This window comes from Macaca mulatta, chromosome 19 (assembly GCF_049350105.2).
Source record: "Macaca mulatta isolate MMU2019108-1 chromosome 19, T2T-MMU8v2.0, whole genome shotgun sequence".
Taxonomy (NCBI): domain Eukaryota; kingdom Metazoa; phylum Chordata; class Mammalia; order Primates; family Cercopithecidae; genus Macaca; species Macaca mulatta.
Genome location: NC_133424.1, coordinates 40,879,210 through 40,892,503, shown reverse-complemented (window position 1 = coordinate 40,892,503; position 13,294 = coordinate 40,879,210). Strand labels below are relative to the sequence as shown.

The 13,294-nt window shown below is 50.2% G+C and overlaps 1 protein-coding gene across 3 annotated transcripts; it reads right to left on the bottom strand.

The window, feature by feature from the left end:
* Positions 1-553: 553 nt before the first annotated feature.
* Positions 554-11,438, bottom strand: POP4 (POP4 homolog, ribonuclease P/MRP subunit). Of its 3 annotated transcripts, none has more exons than XM_077978030.1 (7): positions 11,396-11,438; positions 9,041-9,128; positions 7,181-7,407; positions 5,876-5,953; positions 5,652-5,713; positions 3,829-3,930; positions 554-2,524 (listed from the first exon to the last, which is right to left on the bottom strand). In XM_077978030.1, exons 3-7 carry the CDS (start codon positions 7,342-7,344, stop codon positions 2,388-2,390), a joined length of 543 nt encoding a protein of 180 aa, XP_077834156.1. In that variant the 5' UTR covers positions 7,345-7,407; positions 9,041-9,128; positions 11,396-11,438; the 3' UTR covers positions 554-2,387. The 3 variants fall into 3 exon arrangements, with proteins under 3 accessions (XP_077834156.1, XP_077834155.1, XP_077834157.1); XM_077978029.1 differs by having other exon boundaries at positions 9,076-9,128; XM_077978031.1 differs by lacking the exon at positions 9,041-9,128.
* Positions 11,439-13,294: the final 1,856 nt, after the last annotated feature.

Genomic DNA, 13,294 nt, shown 5'->3' with positions numbered 1-13,294 from the left:
GGTCCTGTCCTGAGTTGCTAACCATTCTCTCTTTCCTCTTTGGCACTTTCTCTGATGCACGGAGGCTTACACGAGGAGAATGTGGCTCTATCTCCCATGAGACCACATGGGCAAGGCCTCAGCTCTGCCAGGGTCCTGCTCCTTGGACAGTGGACATGGGAGAGATCGGGCCAAAGAGTACCACATCACCCTCCATGACAAGCTGTGCCACAGTCTATGGAGACATGGCAGCCCTAGCCCCTGCCCCTGCCCCTGGGCCTCAGGTCATGCTTTCTGCAGCTGTTCCTCATCAGGAACCATGTCCTGCCAGGCTGGGCCCTCCCCTTTCCCTCCTCTACCTGGGAGATGACATGGCCCCTGGGTAGACCATGGGGGCAACAGTGTGTCCTAGAAACAGGCAGGCACAGTGGCAGCTTTGTGGCCGGCGAGCACCTTCGCCACGTCTCCTTGGGGGAGAGGGAGTGATATCTACAAATTAAACAGCCACTCACACAGAAACTTGAGTCTGCGCCAAATGAAAAACAGATTTCACATGGCAAGCAGTACCAACAACTTTTCTGGAAAGCAACTGTGTATTTACACAACAGTGGACGTCTTTTACATTGCAGAGGGGTGGGTAAGAGCGGGATGGCTAGAAAGCTACAGCACCTATTTGGTTATGAACACTGTACTTTCAGATGGCTGGGGGAATAGATGCCACTTCCCACTCAAGACAGGGATTTGCTCAGAGGGAAAGCAGGTAATGAAGGCAGCACATCCTGCACTTTAGAACCGCATCCATCTCATCCTGCAGCCACCCTGTAGCTGAAAGCACAGTTCTGGAGCCCAACTATTAGGTCCAAATCTCAATTTTGCCCTTGAGTCAGCGAGGCCTTGGGCAAGGGGTCCCTTGAATTCTGTCTTCCTGTGGTAGACGAGGATGGCCACACCACAAGGCAGTCGCTGGGCCGGGCCCCGTGTCCCTAGCCCGTGCGTGTGTGCATCACTGGCAGCGGTGACTGCGTGCTGCTTGGGGTACAGCACTTGAGCCACCTCAGAACACCCTGGTGAGCAGTGGACACTTGCACCAATGGAAGCAGGACCGAGGCACTGGGTTGGTCCCTGTGAGACTCTGGGTGCATTGTGAGCCTTGGGGAGGGGCAGCGGCAGAGGCCTGGGCCTTTCTGCTCTCCTGGCACACAGCAGACAGTGTTCCCACTTCCCTTCTCCACCGCGGTGTTTCTCTCTGGTGTGGTCTGGGTGGAAGGCACCAGGAACGCAAAGCCCCAGCACTGCTGCTTCTCCTGGGGGAGAAAAGATTTGTGGCCTGCCTTTCGCCAGGAGGGCTCCTGGCCTTGCCTTGTTGATCGGCAGATACTGGCTCCTCAAAGGGAAGGGGTAGTTGGTCCTTCTGAGCCATGTTTCCAACCCATCTGGTAGGCTGGTCCCCTGGCCCACTCTCACTGCAGCCCTGGGCCCGCTCTTCCTCTGGCCCTGCATGGAAGGGCCTGCCTGACCCACTGGCTTTACAGACACACCGTCAGAGGGCCAGAATCAGACTGAAAAGCCCAGTCTTTCAGCAGCAAAAATGGCGAAGAGATCAAAGGGCGTCAATGCTGCTGGCGTGGCTTTTGCAGGTCTGACCTTGGGAGGTGATGCTGGGCGACCTCCTTTCAGTCCTCCACGGCTCAGCGTGGCAGCTCAGGAGCGGGCACGCTGTGGCAGGTCCCATCTCACTACGCTGGGGCGACCGTGTATGGGCACAGCTGCACACAGTGCTCTGCTCCTGGGGTCCACCCCAGCTGCAATTCCTGAAGTGAATAAGCCCTAAGTCACTTAGCAACTCACCCTTCAATCCTCTTCAACCTTCCTGAAATAGCAAAGTAAACCTCAGGTAGGTCAAAGAGTTCCACCCAAAGGCGCACCTCTGTAGACACCTGCCATCCAATGGACCTCTGGGGCCCCCCTTCCCTTTCAACCTGGCTGGCCTGCAGCAATACCTCCTTTATTTGATCCCTGGTTATGTCCACATGTGGACTGTATTATCACAGAGGCAGCTGATTCACCACAGAGCACTCAGAAAACATGGAAAAGTATTTTTTAAAATCGAGTGATACTAGTCAAGTCAACCAGAGTTAACCCCGGTGTGCTTCCTGCCAGTCTGCTCCTCTCCATGGGAGTCACACAAAATGAAGATCTCCTAGAAAGAGAAATTCCTCTGTCCCCTGACTTCTTCACTGGGTACACCGCGACCTTCCCATGTTGTTGAGCATCCTCAACTCAGAACGTCACTGGCTGGAGGTGGTCTATAAGCAGAATTGGCTTAACCATCTCTTCACTGAAAGGTTGGCATTTAGGAGTGTCCAGTTTTCAGCTGTCATAAACAACTGCGTTAGATGGCAAAGAATTCACAGGTCAATCGTTCCCTTCGCTTTGAACTTCTTTGCAGACCGTTCACTTGACCGAAGCTGAAATTTGCTCCCGTAAATGTAGGAAATAAAGCCATCGATTTCCACAGTGAACACGCAGTTTAGCTTGGGGATAACTGAAAAAAAAAAAAAAAAAAAAAAGGGCGGGAGAAAAAAGATGAGGAAAAATCCTTGGCAGTAAATATTCATTTATTTATTTATTAATATTTTACTTTTAGGTAGAATATTATTCAGAACACATTGAATGAAAAAAATAAGCTAATAGGAAATGGGAAATCCCCCACAAGGGGAGGGGCATTAGGGTTACATGTGGTTATTCTGCCATAGGTCCATCTAGTCACATGCTAAATGTAACTTGGCACCTGATCTTCAGGGTAAAAGGCTATACACCAAATTCCCAGGACCAGAAAGTCCCAGAACACCCGCCAGAAACTGGTTTTCCCACATTAACTTTCAGATGGGCTCCTGGCCTTGTGCTCTGTGGGGAAACTCTTACACCACTTTCTGAGGTTTACAATGTGAAGCAGAAGGATATGTAGGAAAATAAGGGAAGCAACAAGAAAAACCAAGCTCAAAAATTAAAGGAAGAAGGCTGGATGCAGTGGCTCATGCCTAAAATCCCAGCACTTTAGGAGGCTGAGGCAGGCGGATCACTTGAATTCAGGAGTTTGAGACCAGCCTGTCCAACATAGTGAAACCCTGCCCCTACTAAAAATACAAAAATTAGCCGGGTGTGGTGGCGCGTGCCTGTAATCCCAGCTACTCGGGGGGCCGAGACAGGAGAATCCCTTGAATCCGGGAGCGGAGGCTGCAGTGAGTTGAGATTGTGACACTGTACTCCAGCCTGGGTGAAAGAGCGAGACTGTCTCAAAAAAAAAATAAATAAATAAATAAAGATAAAAAAATTAAAGGAACAAAACCCTCTAACTACAGTTTGTTATCTCTGGATTTGTGAGCAAGGTGGGGTGTAGAAATCCTGGGAGACCCAAAGTATCTGCTAGAGCAATGCTGGCCACCAATGGAACCCAAGTGTTATCACCAAGGACACGGCTCAGAATTTCAGGGACAGGCGCCGCTCCTGTTTCTACCCTGCTGCCTGTTTGGCTACATTCCTCTGGGAGCAGCAGCCTTGGGGCAGGTGGAGGCCCTCTCCTGGCACCCAAACAGACCCAGGTCCCCTGAGGCACGGCCAAGATCTTTCCTCCGCTTGGCCATTTCTGGCTGGGGCCGCTGGCTGCACTGACACACGCCTCTTGGGGGCGCCACGGGAGCAGACGGTGGTCTCTGCAGGCTTTAATGCAGGTTCAGTAAGTATCTGCAATCAGCGCTCAAACCAAACCCTTGGAGCCCCGAGGAAAAGGCTAACGCAACAGCTGGAAGCCACAGCCCACACGCAACGCGCTCGGAAACTCCTACATACCTTTCAGGCGGTCTTCTTTGGTGATAATTTTGAAAATGTGCTTTGTTTCCTGTAGAAGGATTCCTGTAATACCCACATAAGAGGGGCACTTGGATTTTGTCACTGTGAAGAAAAAGGACAGTTCCAGGCTCAGGCCTCTGTGGTGCTGGGGGAACCACAGACAAGCAGGCCTCAGGGGTCCGGGGTGCTGGTCCCACCCTCTGAGCTAGCAGACGAAGGAAGACAGCACCCAGGGCGTGGGGGCTCAACAGCTGGGCACTGACGTAGCCAACGAGAACCCAGGCTTCCCCTGGGGCTCTGCAGTCTCTGGACTGTCCTATGAGGTGTCCTTCGGAGAGTCTGTGGCCACAGCAGTCTTGGGCAGGATTCTGGAGTCAAAGGTCACACATGCGCCCAGCACCATCAGGACCCACGGGCTGGCTGCTCTGATGCAGCCAGGACTCCCTTGCAGGATCTGCACAAACACCACCATGCACTGCCCAGGATGCTGGCTGGAACGTGAGTCCTGCTGCAGAGCTGCCCAGCAGCCAGCACTGTGAGACGAGCCACCATCACAAGCAGCAGCCCCTCCCTCGTCCTGACCCAAGCCTCAGTGTAGGTGACAGAGTCACCAAGCAGCTGCAGTATGCCTGCACTGTCCTCGGGAGATGCCAGGGACATAGTATGGAAAGAGGCAGTCCCGGATCCTGCTCTCACGGAGCCCAGGTTCTAGCAAGGCAGGGTGATGCATGGTGAACCACACCATTCTACTTTCTGACAGCGACGAGTGCTATGAAGAGTAGGGACAGGGCAATGAGTGTGGAGGGTCATGGTTTGCAATGGTAGACCCTCAGGGGAGTGGCATTGGAGCAGGGCTGAACAATCGGAAGTCGGTCTGTGCACACACAGGAGAACTCCCTGGCAGAGGTAAGGAGCAGAGGCGAAGCCCTGAGGCAGGGCGGGAGGAAGGCAGTGTGGGAGGCCTGCTGCCCCAGGGAGCGGGGAGGCCTTAGACCACAGCAAGGAGGCAGGTTTACTCCCATACGATGGGACGCTGCCGGAAGACTTGAAGCACGGAAGGAACGTGCTCTGATTCCTATATAATCGGCACTCCGGCTCCCTGGTGCGGGGAGGAGCTGTGTCTGAGGTAATCTGGGGAATGACAGTGGCTGAATTTAGGTAGTAGGATGTTCTGAAGGATTAGAGGAGGGAATTAGGAAAGAAGAAACATAGACACTATTTCGGTTTTTGGCCTGAACAACCAGCATAAATAACTGAGTAATTAACTGAGATGGAAAAGAGCAGGAGGGGTTGCTGTGAGAACTGGGGGTAGCTTTGGCTATGTAAAGTCTGAGATGCCCCCTGAACATCCAGGTGGCTGTGTCAAGTGGGCAGCTGGATGCCTGAGCCTGGAGTTCAGGGGACGGGCCTACGCTGGAGACGTCACCTTGGGGACTGTCAGGTGTAGCTGACATTTGAAACCACAGCATTGGATGAAAGGGATTCTGTGTTCAAGATTCCAGGCCATGGGTGAGTGCCCACAGCTACTGTGCCCTTTAGGGTACCAACAGGGGTCCCTGTGTGTAGGTACACGGAGGGGAGGTACACGGAGGGGAAGGTACACGGAGACCACTTAGGGTGTGTCCAGCAAATGGCCAGACCGGCTAAGACAGCCAGTGAGAAGCATCTCCCACCCTTAGTGCGGGGATGATGGTGACTGGGGCCCATCTCAGGGAATCCACACGGTAAGGAGCGTGTCCAACAGAACACACGCCCTGGGTCTCCACAGAGCGACAGTGTGGACCTCCGGATGGCCATGTGCTACACGCTCTTAGGTAAATTACCTGAAATAATAGCCCCGTGAAGATCTGCCTTTAACAGTTTGGCCTGAATCATCTGTGGCTGCCTGCAAGGTAAACAGAAGCCCTTGATTTACACCATGATAAAAGGTTCCAAAAGAAGCAACTAGGTCTTCAACCGCAGCCAGGCTGGCTCCTGAAGCTGCATTTACAATGATCAGAGACTTGAGATCCACCCCAAAGAGCGAAGCTTCAGGAATGCAACTTACGTGTCTGGCTTTAGCCCATTGCACAGGTCCTTGATGTACTGTTTCCAGAGTTCATGGAGAGGGAGGAAAAGACTGTATCTGTGGCAGAGTCAGAAACGGAAAAAGTTAGACAACATGAGCTTGGGATGACAATGTCCAAATAGCACAGAGCTTGGCTCGATGCCAACAACTGTGGCCTGGGATCATTAGGAACTACGTGCAAATCCTAGGATGAGCAATTGAGCTGGTAACAGAGACCAAGAACCTTCACCTCTCTAACTTCAGTTTCCTCATTGGTGGGACCCCACCAGCCCAGAGCGGTGTCCACTTGGACTTCTTTTCATGAGAGAGAAATAAACGTGAGTCTTGTTGAAGCTACTGTTATTGTGAGGTTTTCTGTTACGTGAAATTGAACCTAGTAAGCCCCCAATAAAGCAGGGGTTGCTGGTTGTCACGCAGGTCCTCATGTGAGGCAGCAGGCTGGTCTGGAAGGTGGGCAAGCAAGTGGTGGGGAGAAGAAGAGGGGAGCAGGGGCGAGGACCCCAACAGCTTTCCTCTGGGCCGTTATCTCCAGTCTTCATGCCTTGTGGGGAATCCGTTACCATGAAGCCTTAGGTTAGAGAAATGAGGACCTTAAGCTCAAACCCAACTGGGGTTCCACCCGGGAAGCAAATCCTGGGAGGCAGCAGCCCCTTCTCCACCTGAGGCCCAGCTGATCTCCTGAGTGGGGCCGGGGACAGCGTGGCATACTTTAAGCGTCTTCTAGAATGTGGGAGGCTATTTGGCTGTCGATCTCCAAGCAAAAGCCTACAGACAGCCCTAGGACACACACACTCAGACCCGTCGCCAAGGAGGGATGGAGGGTTGGCTGGAGGAAGGCATCCTCCCACAGGACAGGACAGTGATGCATTCCTTTGGGAAACTTCTGAAACGTGTGGGCAACATCTTGCTTTGGCAATGAAACCCCAGTGGGTGACTGTCTGGCGCTATTAAAAGCTACAAAGTGATACACACTAAAAACATATCAGTTCCTCTTTTCTGTCTAACAAAGCCGAGGGACAAACAGCCTGTTGCCATGGGCAACAGATGTACTTGGACGGGTCTTACTCGTGAAGGTGACGAGGCAGGCCAGACAATGAGTCCTGTCTCACCCGCCTCGCTGAACACAGCCCAGATTGGTAAAGGAAGGCTGCCCTCTTGTGGCAGACAACAGAGAGGCGCCCTTAGCTTAGGTGGAGCCAGGCTGCCTCCCCAGCGACTCAGTCAAGTCCACACACCCAGAAGGGTAAGCACCGCGGGCAGAAAGAAGGGAGGAGCTCAGGTTACCTCTGCTGCTCTGGTTTAATATAAAAGAGCCGCAGCTCCCTCCTTTGCCTGGCAGAGAGGCCTTTGGCTTTCTTCTTCTTCTTCTCCTTGCGCTTGTGGCGGGTGAAGTACTCCAGGACCACGGCCTTGCGCTGCAGCTGGTCCTCGCGGGCCTGCGGGCTCATGCCGGGTGTGCTGCGCTTCAGGAAGGCCCTCACGAAGGCCTCGGCCCGCTGTGCTCCTGGAGGCTGCAGGCGGACAAGGGGGTGCAGCGCTCACTGCTCTGGTCTGGGCAGCCCAGGATCCCAGGCATCCCGCCCGCAGCTACTGGGAGAGCAGATGGGGCCCATCCCTCCACCCACTGAGGCTCACACCCCGCTCATCTGCCATGTGTCTGCTACCCACAGTTGCCGAGATGTAAGTCACACTCATACACAAATTCATGACCGTTTGTCACACACAACAGCATGTCAAACGCTCACTTCCTGCTCTGGCCCTGCTTTTCTGAGGTTATTCTGCTGAGGACTAAAACCTTTCTATCTGGAAGAATACTTCAGTCACTCTTGGCAGAAGAGAAAGCTTGAGAAATGTGTAACAAAGATATTCAACCAGGCATGACCAGATGAAACTAAGTGAGCTCAGAGTAGCACTAAGCTATGGAGGAACTGATTCTAACACTACAGAAAACAGCAAAACTAGGGCTCCAGGGTCAGCCAAGCCTCAGGGGGTAGGGACCCTGACACTGTGCCCTTAGGACAATACTCCTTAACTGGGCTTCCAGCAATGTGGGCATGGTGTGGGCTACTCTCCAAGAGGTCCGCTCCTGCCCCGCAGACCATCACTTGGAGGAAAGTACCGTCAAGAGCATCTCAGGCCCCAGACTCTCTCTCTCTCCAAAGGGCGTCACTGAGAGCCGGGCGTCAACTTACCATGAATGAGCGTAGGCTCTTAGAGAGGACTTCTGAAAAAATGACTGTCATAATTGTGTGCAATTCTCAAACAAACAGACAAAAACCTCCAAGCTCACTACCTCTCAAGTTGGAGTTCCAATAATGGATTCCTCATTTGGTGGCAGATGCCACTGCCCTGGCGCCTGCCACAGCCCTGGGCAGTTCTCTCTCCTGAGGGCCTGTCTCCTGGCTGGGCTGTTTCCTGAGCTTTTTACACTAGCCAGGTGCCAAATGCTAAGACTGAGGCTGACAGACTGATGCTGATCTGTCATTAGTAACCCAGCCCTCCCTCTGTGGGAGAGCAATGGGAAGATAGGGTACACATAGTCTTCGAGGGAGCTCACAGTATGATGGTGGGAACTCTGTTCAGTTTTGCACCTGTAGATGCTAACTAAAAATTAATTCACTCTAATCATTGTGACTATAATAGGACAATAATCTGATTCTCTTAAATACCTGAGTGGCTCGTCTTTCATGGAGAAGCAAAATAAAGGCATACTGGTCTTTCAAAATCTTGCTTTCAAGGTAATGCTCTCACTATGAGCTACAAGAGGAACTTTTGTGAAACTGACAAAGCAGGCTGAGGCATCCAGATATAATCTGTAAATTTCACTTATGATATGTAATTGCACACCTTCTGCAGAAGTGCAGAGGGCACAGTGACAAGGTTGAATGATGCTGCTCACCACATGGGCACAGCCTGGTGTCCCCAACATAGTGGAAATGATAAAAGGTTAAGAAAAGCCTCATTTTACCAAACGTGACTTTGGCACAACAGAAAAGGAGGCCGGCAAGTGGGAACAGGTCATCAGAACTACAGACTTTGATCCAGCCTTAGATGTCTGCCAGAAAAATGAGGAGTACAATGTGGGTATCGACATCTCAACCAGTGACAGGGGCTCAGAAGCTACTGAGCCATCTTTGCCATCACCTGTGTTGCTCCTGGACCTCCTGCCAAGAACTGACCTGGACATCAGAGTCTTTCGCCTCTTTCTGAGACAATGCATGATAGATCACACCTAGAGGATTAAAAACAAGAAATGATCAATTCTTGTTGGGTATGGCTGTAAGACCCAAGACTTCTCTAACTATGAAAATAATTACACCGCTGGATGCATGGCTCACACCTGTAGTCCTAGCACTTTGGGAGGCCAAGGCGGGTGGATCACCCAAGGTCAGGAGTTCGAGACCAGCTTGGCCAACGTGGTGAAACCCCGTCTCTACTAAAAATACAAAAATTAGCCGGAGGTGGTGGCTCACACCTGTATTCCCAGCTACATGGGAGACTGAGGCAAAAGAATCGCTGGAACCTGGGAGGTGGAGGCTGCAATGAGCCGAGATCGTGCCATTGCACTCTAGCCTGGGTGACAGAGACTCTGTCTCCAAAAAAAAAAAGTAAAAGAACTACACTTATAACATATGCTTATTCATATTCAGAGATAGGAGATCAGGTTGGTAAGAAGAGCAAGCTTTCTTGGATGCCTCTTATCCCACCCTCTGGCCACATCTATGCTAGAAGTTTCAAGCTCATGGTTTAAAAAGAGTGCTTCTCAAAATTTAACGTGTGGAAAAATCTCTGGGATCTTATTAAAATGCAGATTATTGGTCTCCTACCCTAGATCCTGAGTGTCTAACATATTCCCAGATGCTACTGCAGGTCAGGGGATCACATTTTGAGTTGCACTGGTTTAAAGTATCCCAAGTTAGAAGCCCGAGCCCTTGCTAACGAGGTAACTCATTTAAAAGTTATATGATATAGCTGTCTAGGATGTAGATGGTTAGAAATAGGTTTTGTTAACTGTAAGATGTTTAAAAAGATTCTTCACATTTTAATATGAAATTATAATGTATCATATAATCAAGGGTGTCCTGAACTGATGAAATACAACAGTTCTTCCTTTAAACTCAAAATATACATCAGTCAATAAAGTTTCAACCTCTAAAACAAATTCCACACTTCTGTTTCTTAATTTATTGAAAGAAGAAAACCATGGCACTGGAGACACAGTACAGGTGTGAATGGAGTAAGAATGGGACTACTAAGGCCTGGTTTATGAGCTAAATAGCTAGAAAATGTAATTTACACTATACTCTGTAAATTTAATTCCAGCTCTCTTGTACTTCCCTGAGAATGTCTGATGCAAGGTGGTTACAAGTTTTTTTTCGTTCTTGTTTGTTTTGATATTGGGTCTTTCTCTGTTGCCCAGGCTGGAGTGCAGTGGCACAATCATAGCTCACTGCAACTTCGACCTCCTGGTTTCAAGTGATCCTCCCACCTCAGTCTCCTGAGTAGCTGGGACCACAGGTGTGTGCCACCACACCTGGCTTTTTTTTTTTTTTCTTTCCAGGTTTTGTAGAGATGGGGTCTCACTATGTTGCTGCCCAAGCTGGTCTTCAACTCTTGACCTCAAGTGATCTCCCTGCCTCAGCCTCCCAAAGGACTATAGTCGTGTCCCACCACACCCAGCCAGGTATGTTTGATCAAGCAAACCAATGTGGCTGCAAGTTTTATATACAGCATCTAGTTCTCCCTCAAGCGGAAGTTGGGGATTATAAACTGTAGAGAGCAACTTGAGGGGCCTGATAACTTTGCTTCACCTGTTACAGGTGCTTAGTAACAGACTTGGAAGTCTTTCTGCAACAATACACATCTAACAATTACTGAACACTCATTACTCGCCAGAAACCTCATTAAAAGGTAGACATATTTTTTCCCATCACACTTGTGCCCATGAGCAAATTGAAGCTCCGACATGCTGAGACAATCTACTTGATCATATAGGTACAAAGTGGCAGAGGTGAAAAATCAAAATTCTGATCGAAGGCCCAGTCTTAACGGTGACTACACGTCCCTCCTTGGCACATGTCTTCTACCCCTAAGTCCCAAAGCTCTGGGTTAGTGATATCATTCCCCAGCAGCTCTCGGCGCGTTGCATCAGATAAGAGTGTGAAACCAGCTCGCAGAAAGGAGCAGGGTCTTGACTGCGGTCACCCCGGGAGGTAGTGGCCAAGTTGGGCCAAGGCCTGGAACCCTCCTCTAGCATCGCACACCACTGAGCAGCCCCCGGGAGAACCTGACTCCAGCCCTGACATCCCTCCCTAGCTCAGAGGTCGAGCCAGGCTAACCCGTGTTCCAGCCCTCAGTTTTTATGTAGGGTGGGCCCATTCCTGTAGCGGTTCTTTAGAACTCCGCAGCGACAGGCAGCCCGGACCCATTTCACCCACCAGCACCAGGACCCCGACCCTTAACATCCCCAACCCTCTCTAACTTCCCGGCCCCGCTTACTCTTCATTCTCGGACCGCTTCCGGCGCGCTCTGATGACGCACTGGCAGTTGCTGTCGCAGACTCTCGGATATCAGAGATGGCGCTGTGCGTGACATCACCGACACTCGCCCACCTCGGGGGCGCATGCGCTTGGATAGGGATTGGGCGACTGAGAGCGTCTTAGCGGGTGTCGGGGAGCAGTGGGGAGGCGTGAGTCGCTTCTTGGGGCCTTTTCCGCTTGCATCTTTTTGCGGGACAGTCAGTAGGGTTGGGGTAAAGGCATGTGGAATGCTTTTGAAGGTCCAGAGCGGAGTGAGGCGAGGCGACTTGGAGAGGACTGGAAGGTTGGGGACTTGGGAGGGCGGAAATGGGACTGGGACGGTGGGATGACGTCTTTGTCGTCCCTAATCAGCGCTCTTACGGATGAGCCGCGGCAGCTTCCGCTGTGGGCACGGGCACCGAAGCTGGGACAGCAGGCTTAGGTTCTAGTGCCGTGTCTGCTGCTGACTAGCTGTTTAACCTCGCTTAGGGCACTTCCCATCTCTTAAGCCTCACTTGCAGTCTGTGCTGTGAATGGGGTCGGCCGCACAGGTGATGATGCGCCTCCTGGGTCCCTTTGATGGTTTCAAGACGCTTTCTTGAGACTCAGAATATTAGTTTTTATCAATAAAAAAATCATAGCAATAAGATCAAAGGTGGCTCACACCGTGGGAGGCGCAGGCGGGAGGAGCTCTTGAACCCAGGAGTTCGAGACCAGCCTGGGCAACATCGGGAGTCCCCCATCTCTACAAAACATTTAAAAAAAGGTTATCCAGGCGTGGTGGCTCGTGCCTGTAGTCCCAACTACTCGGGTATCTGAGATGGGAGGATCACTTGAGCCCAAGAAGTTCAGGGCTACAGTGAGCCTGGATCATGCCACTCCAGCCTGGGCAACAGAGTGAGACCCTGTCTCCAATAAATAAATAAATAAATAAATAAATAAATAAATAAATAAATAAATAAAAAAGATACCCCATTGCTCAGTGGAAAGGTGCAGGAGGGCCTGGTGCAGACTTCTCAGGAGTGACCCAGTGCTGGGCAGAACCGTGGTACCCCAATTTCTGCTGAGCACTGGGCCTGTGCTGGGTGGGAGAGAAAAGCAAAATGGTCCCTGTGTGGTTCTCAACTTTGAGTACAGTATACATTTCTTTACAGGGGATTCTGGGAGTATGTCCAAGGGTTTGAGTTTGAGAAACATTGGCTTACAGTTTCTTTGGTGGTTACCTTGTACCATTTTGATTTTAAACATGAGACTGCAGGCACTGAAATTCGTTCATCCCAGTGACCCCCAGCGCATTGACTTTATATATATAAAATTTACATATTAGTTTTTGAATATGTAATACACTTATGCATTTATTTTATATGTATAAAATTGAGAAATACAACATTTAAACCAAAACATGCTGCCTTTGCAGATGTCTGAAAATTGTAATTTGTGGGACCGATAACGTGAACTACCAAATGAGAACTTTTATTATTTTAAAAATTAACAAGTAAGAATTGTATGTATTTATGGTATGCAGTATGTTTTGAAATGTGTATACATTGTGTAGTGGCTAAATGAGCTAAGAGCAATGCTAATACACATTTTGTGATGATAACACTTCAAACCTACTCTCAGTGAAATTCAGGTTATTAACTGTAATTCACTGTTATTAACTGTAGTCACCATGTTTTACAATAGAGCCCTTCACAGATGTGAACTTTAAAATCGAATGAGACAGCAGAAGGTGTTAGCCAATTTCAGAGCTGTATATTCAAGGGGGGGCTTTTTGGGCAAGACCTCTGTGATTATGGATGAATGAGAAGACCTCTGTCTTTGAAAGTTTTTTTCTGGGGTTATTAGGACTCTTAACTTCCAGTTGATTCCTTCTGAG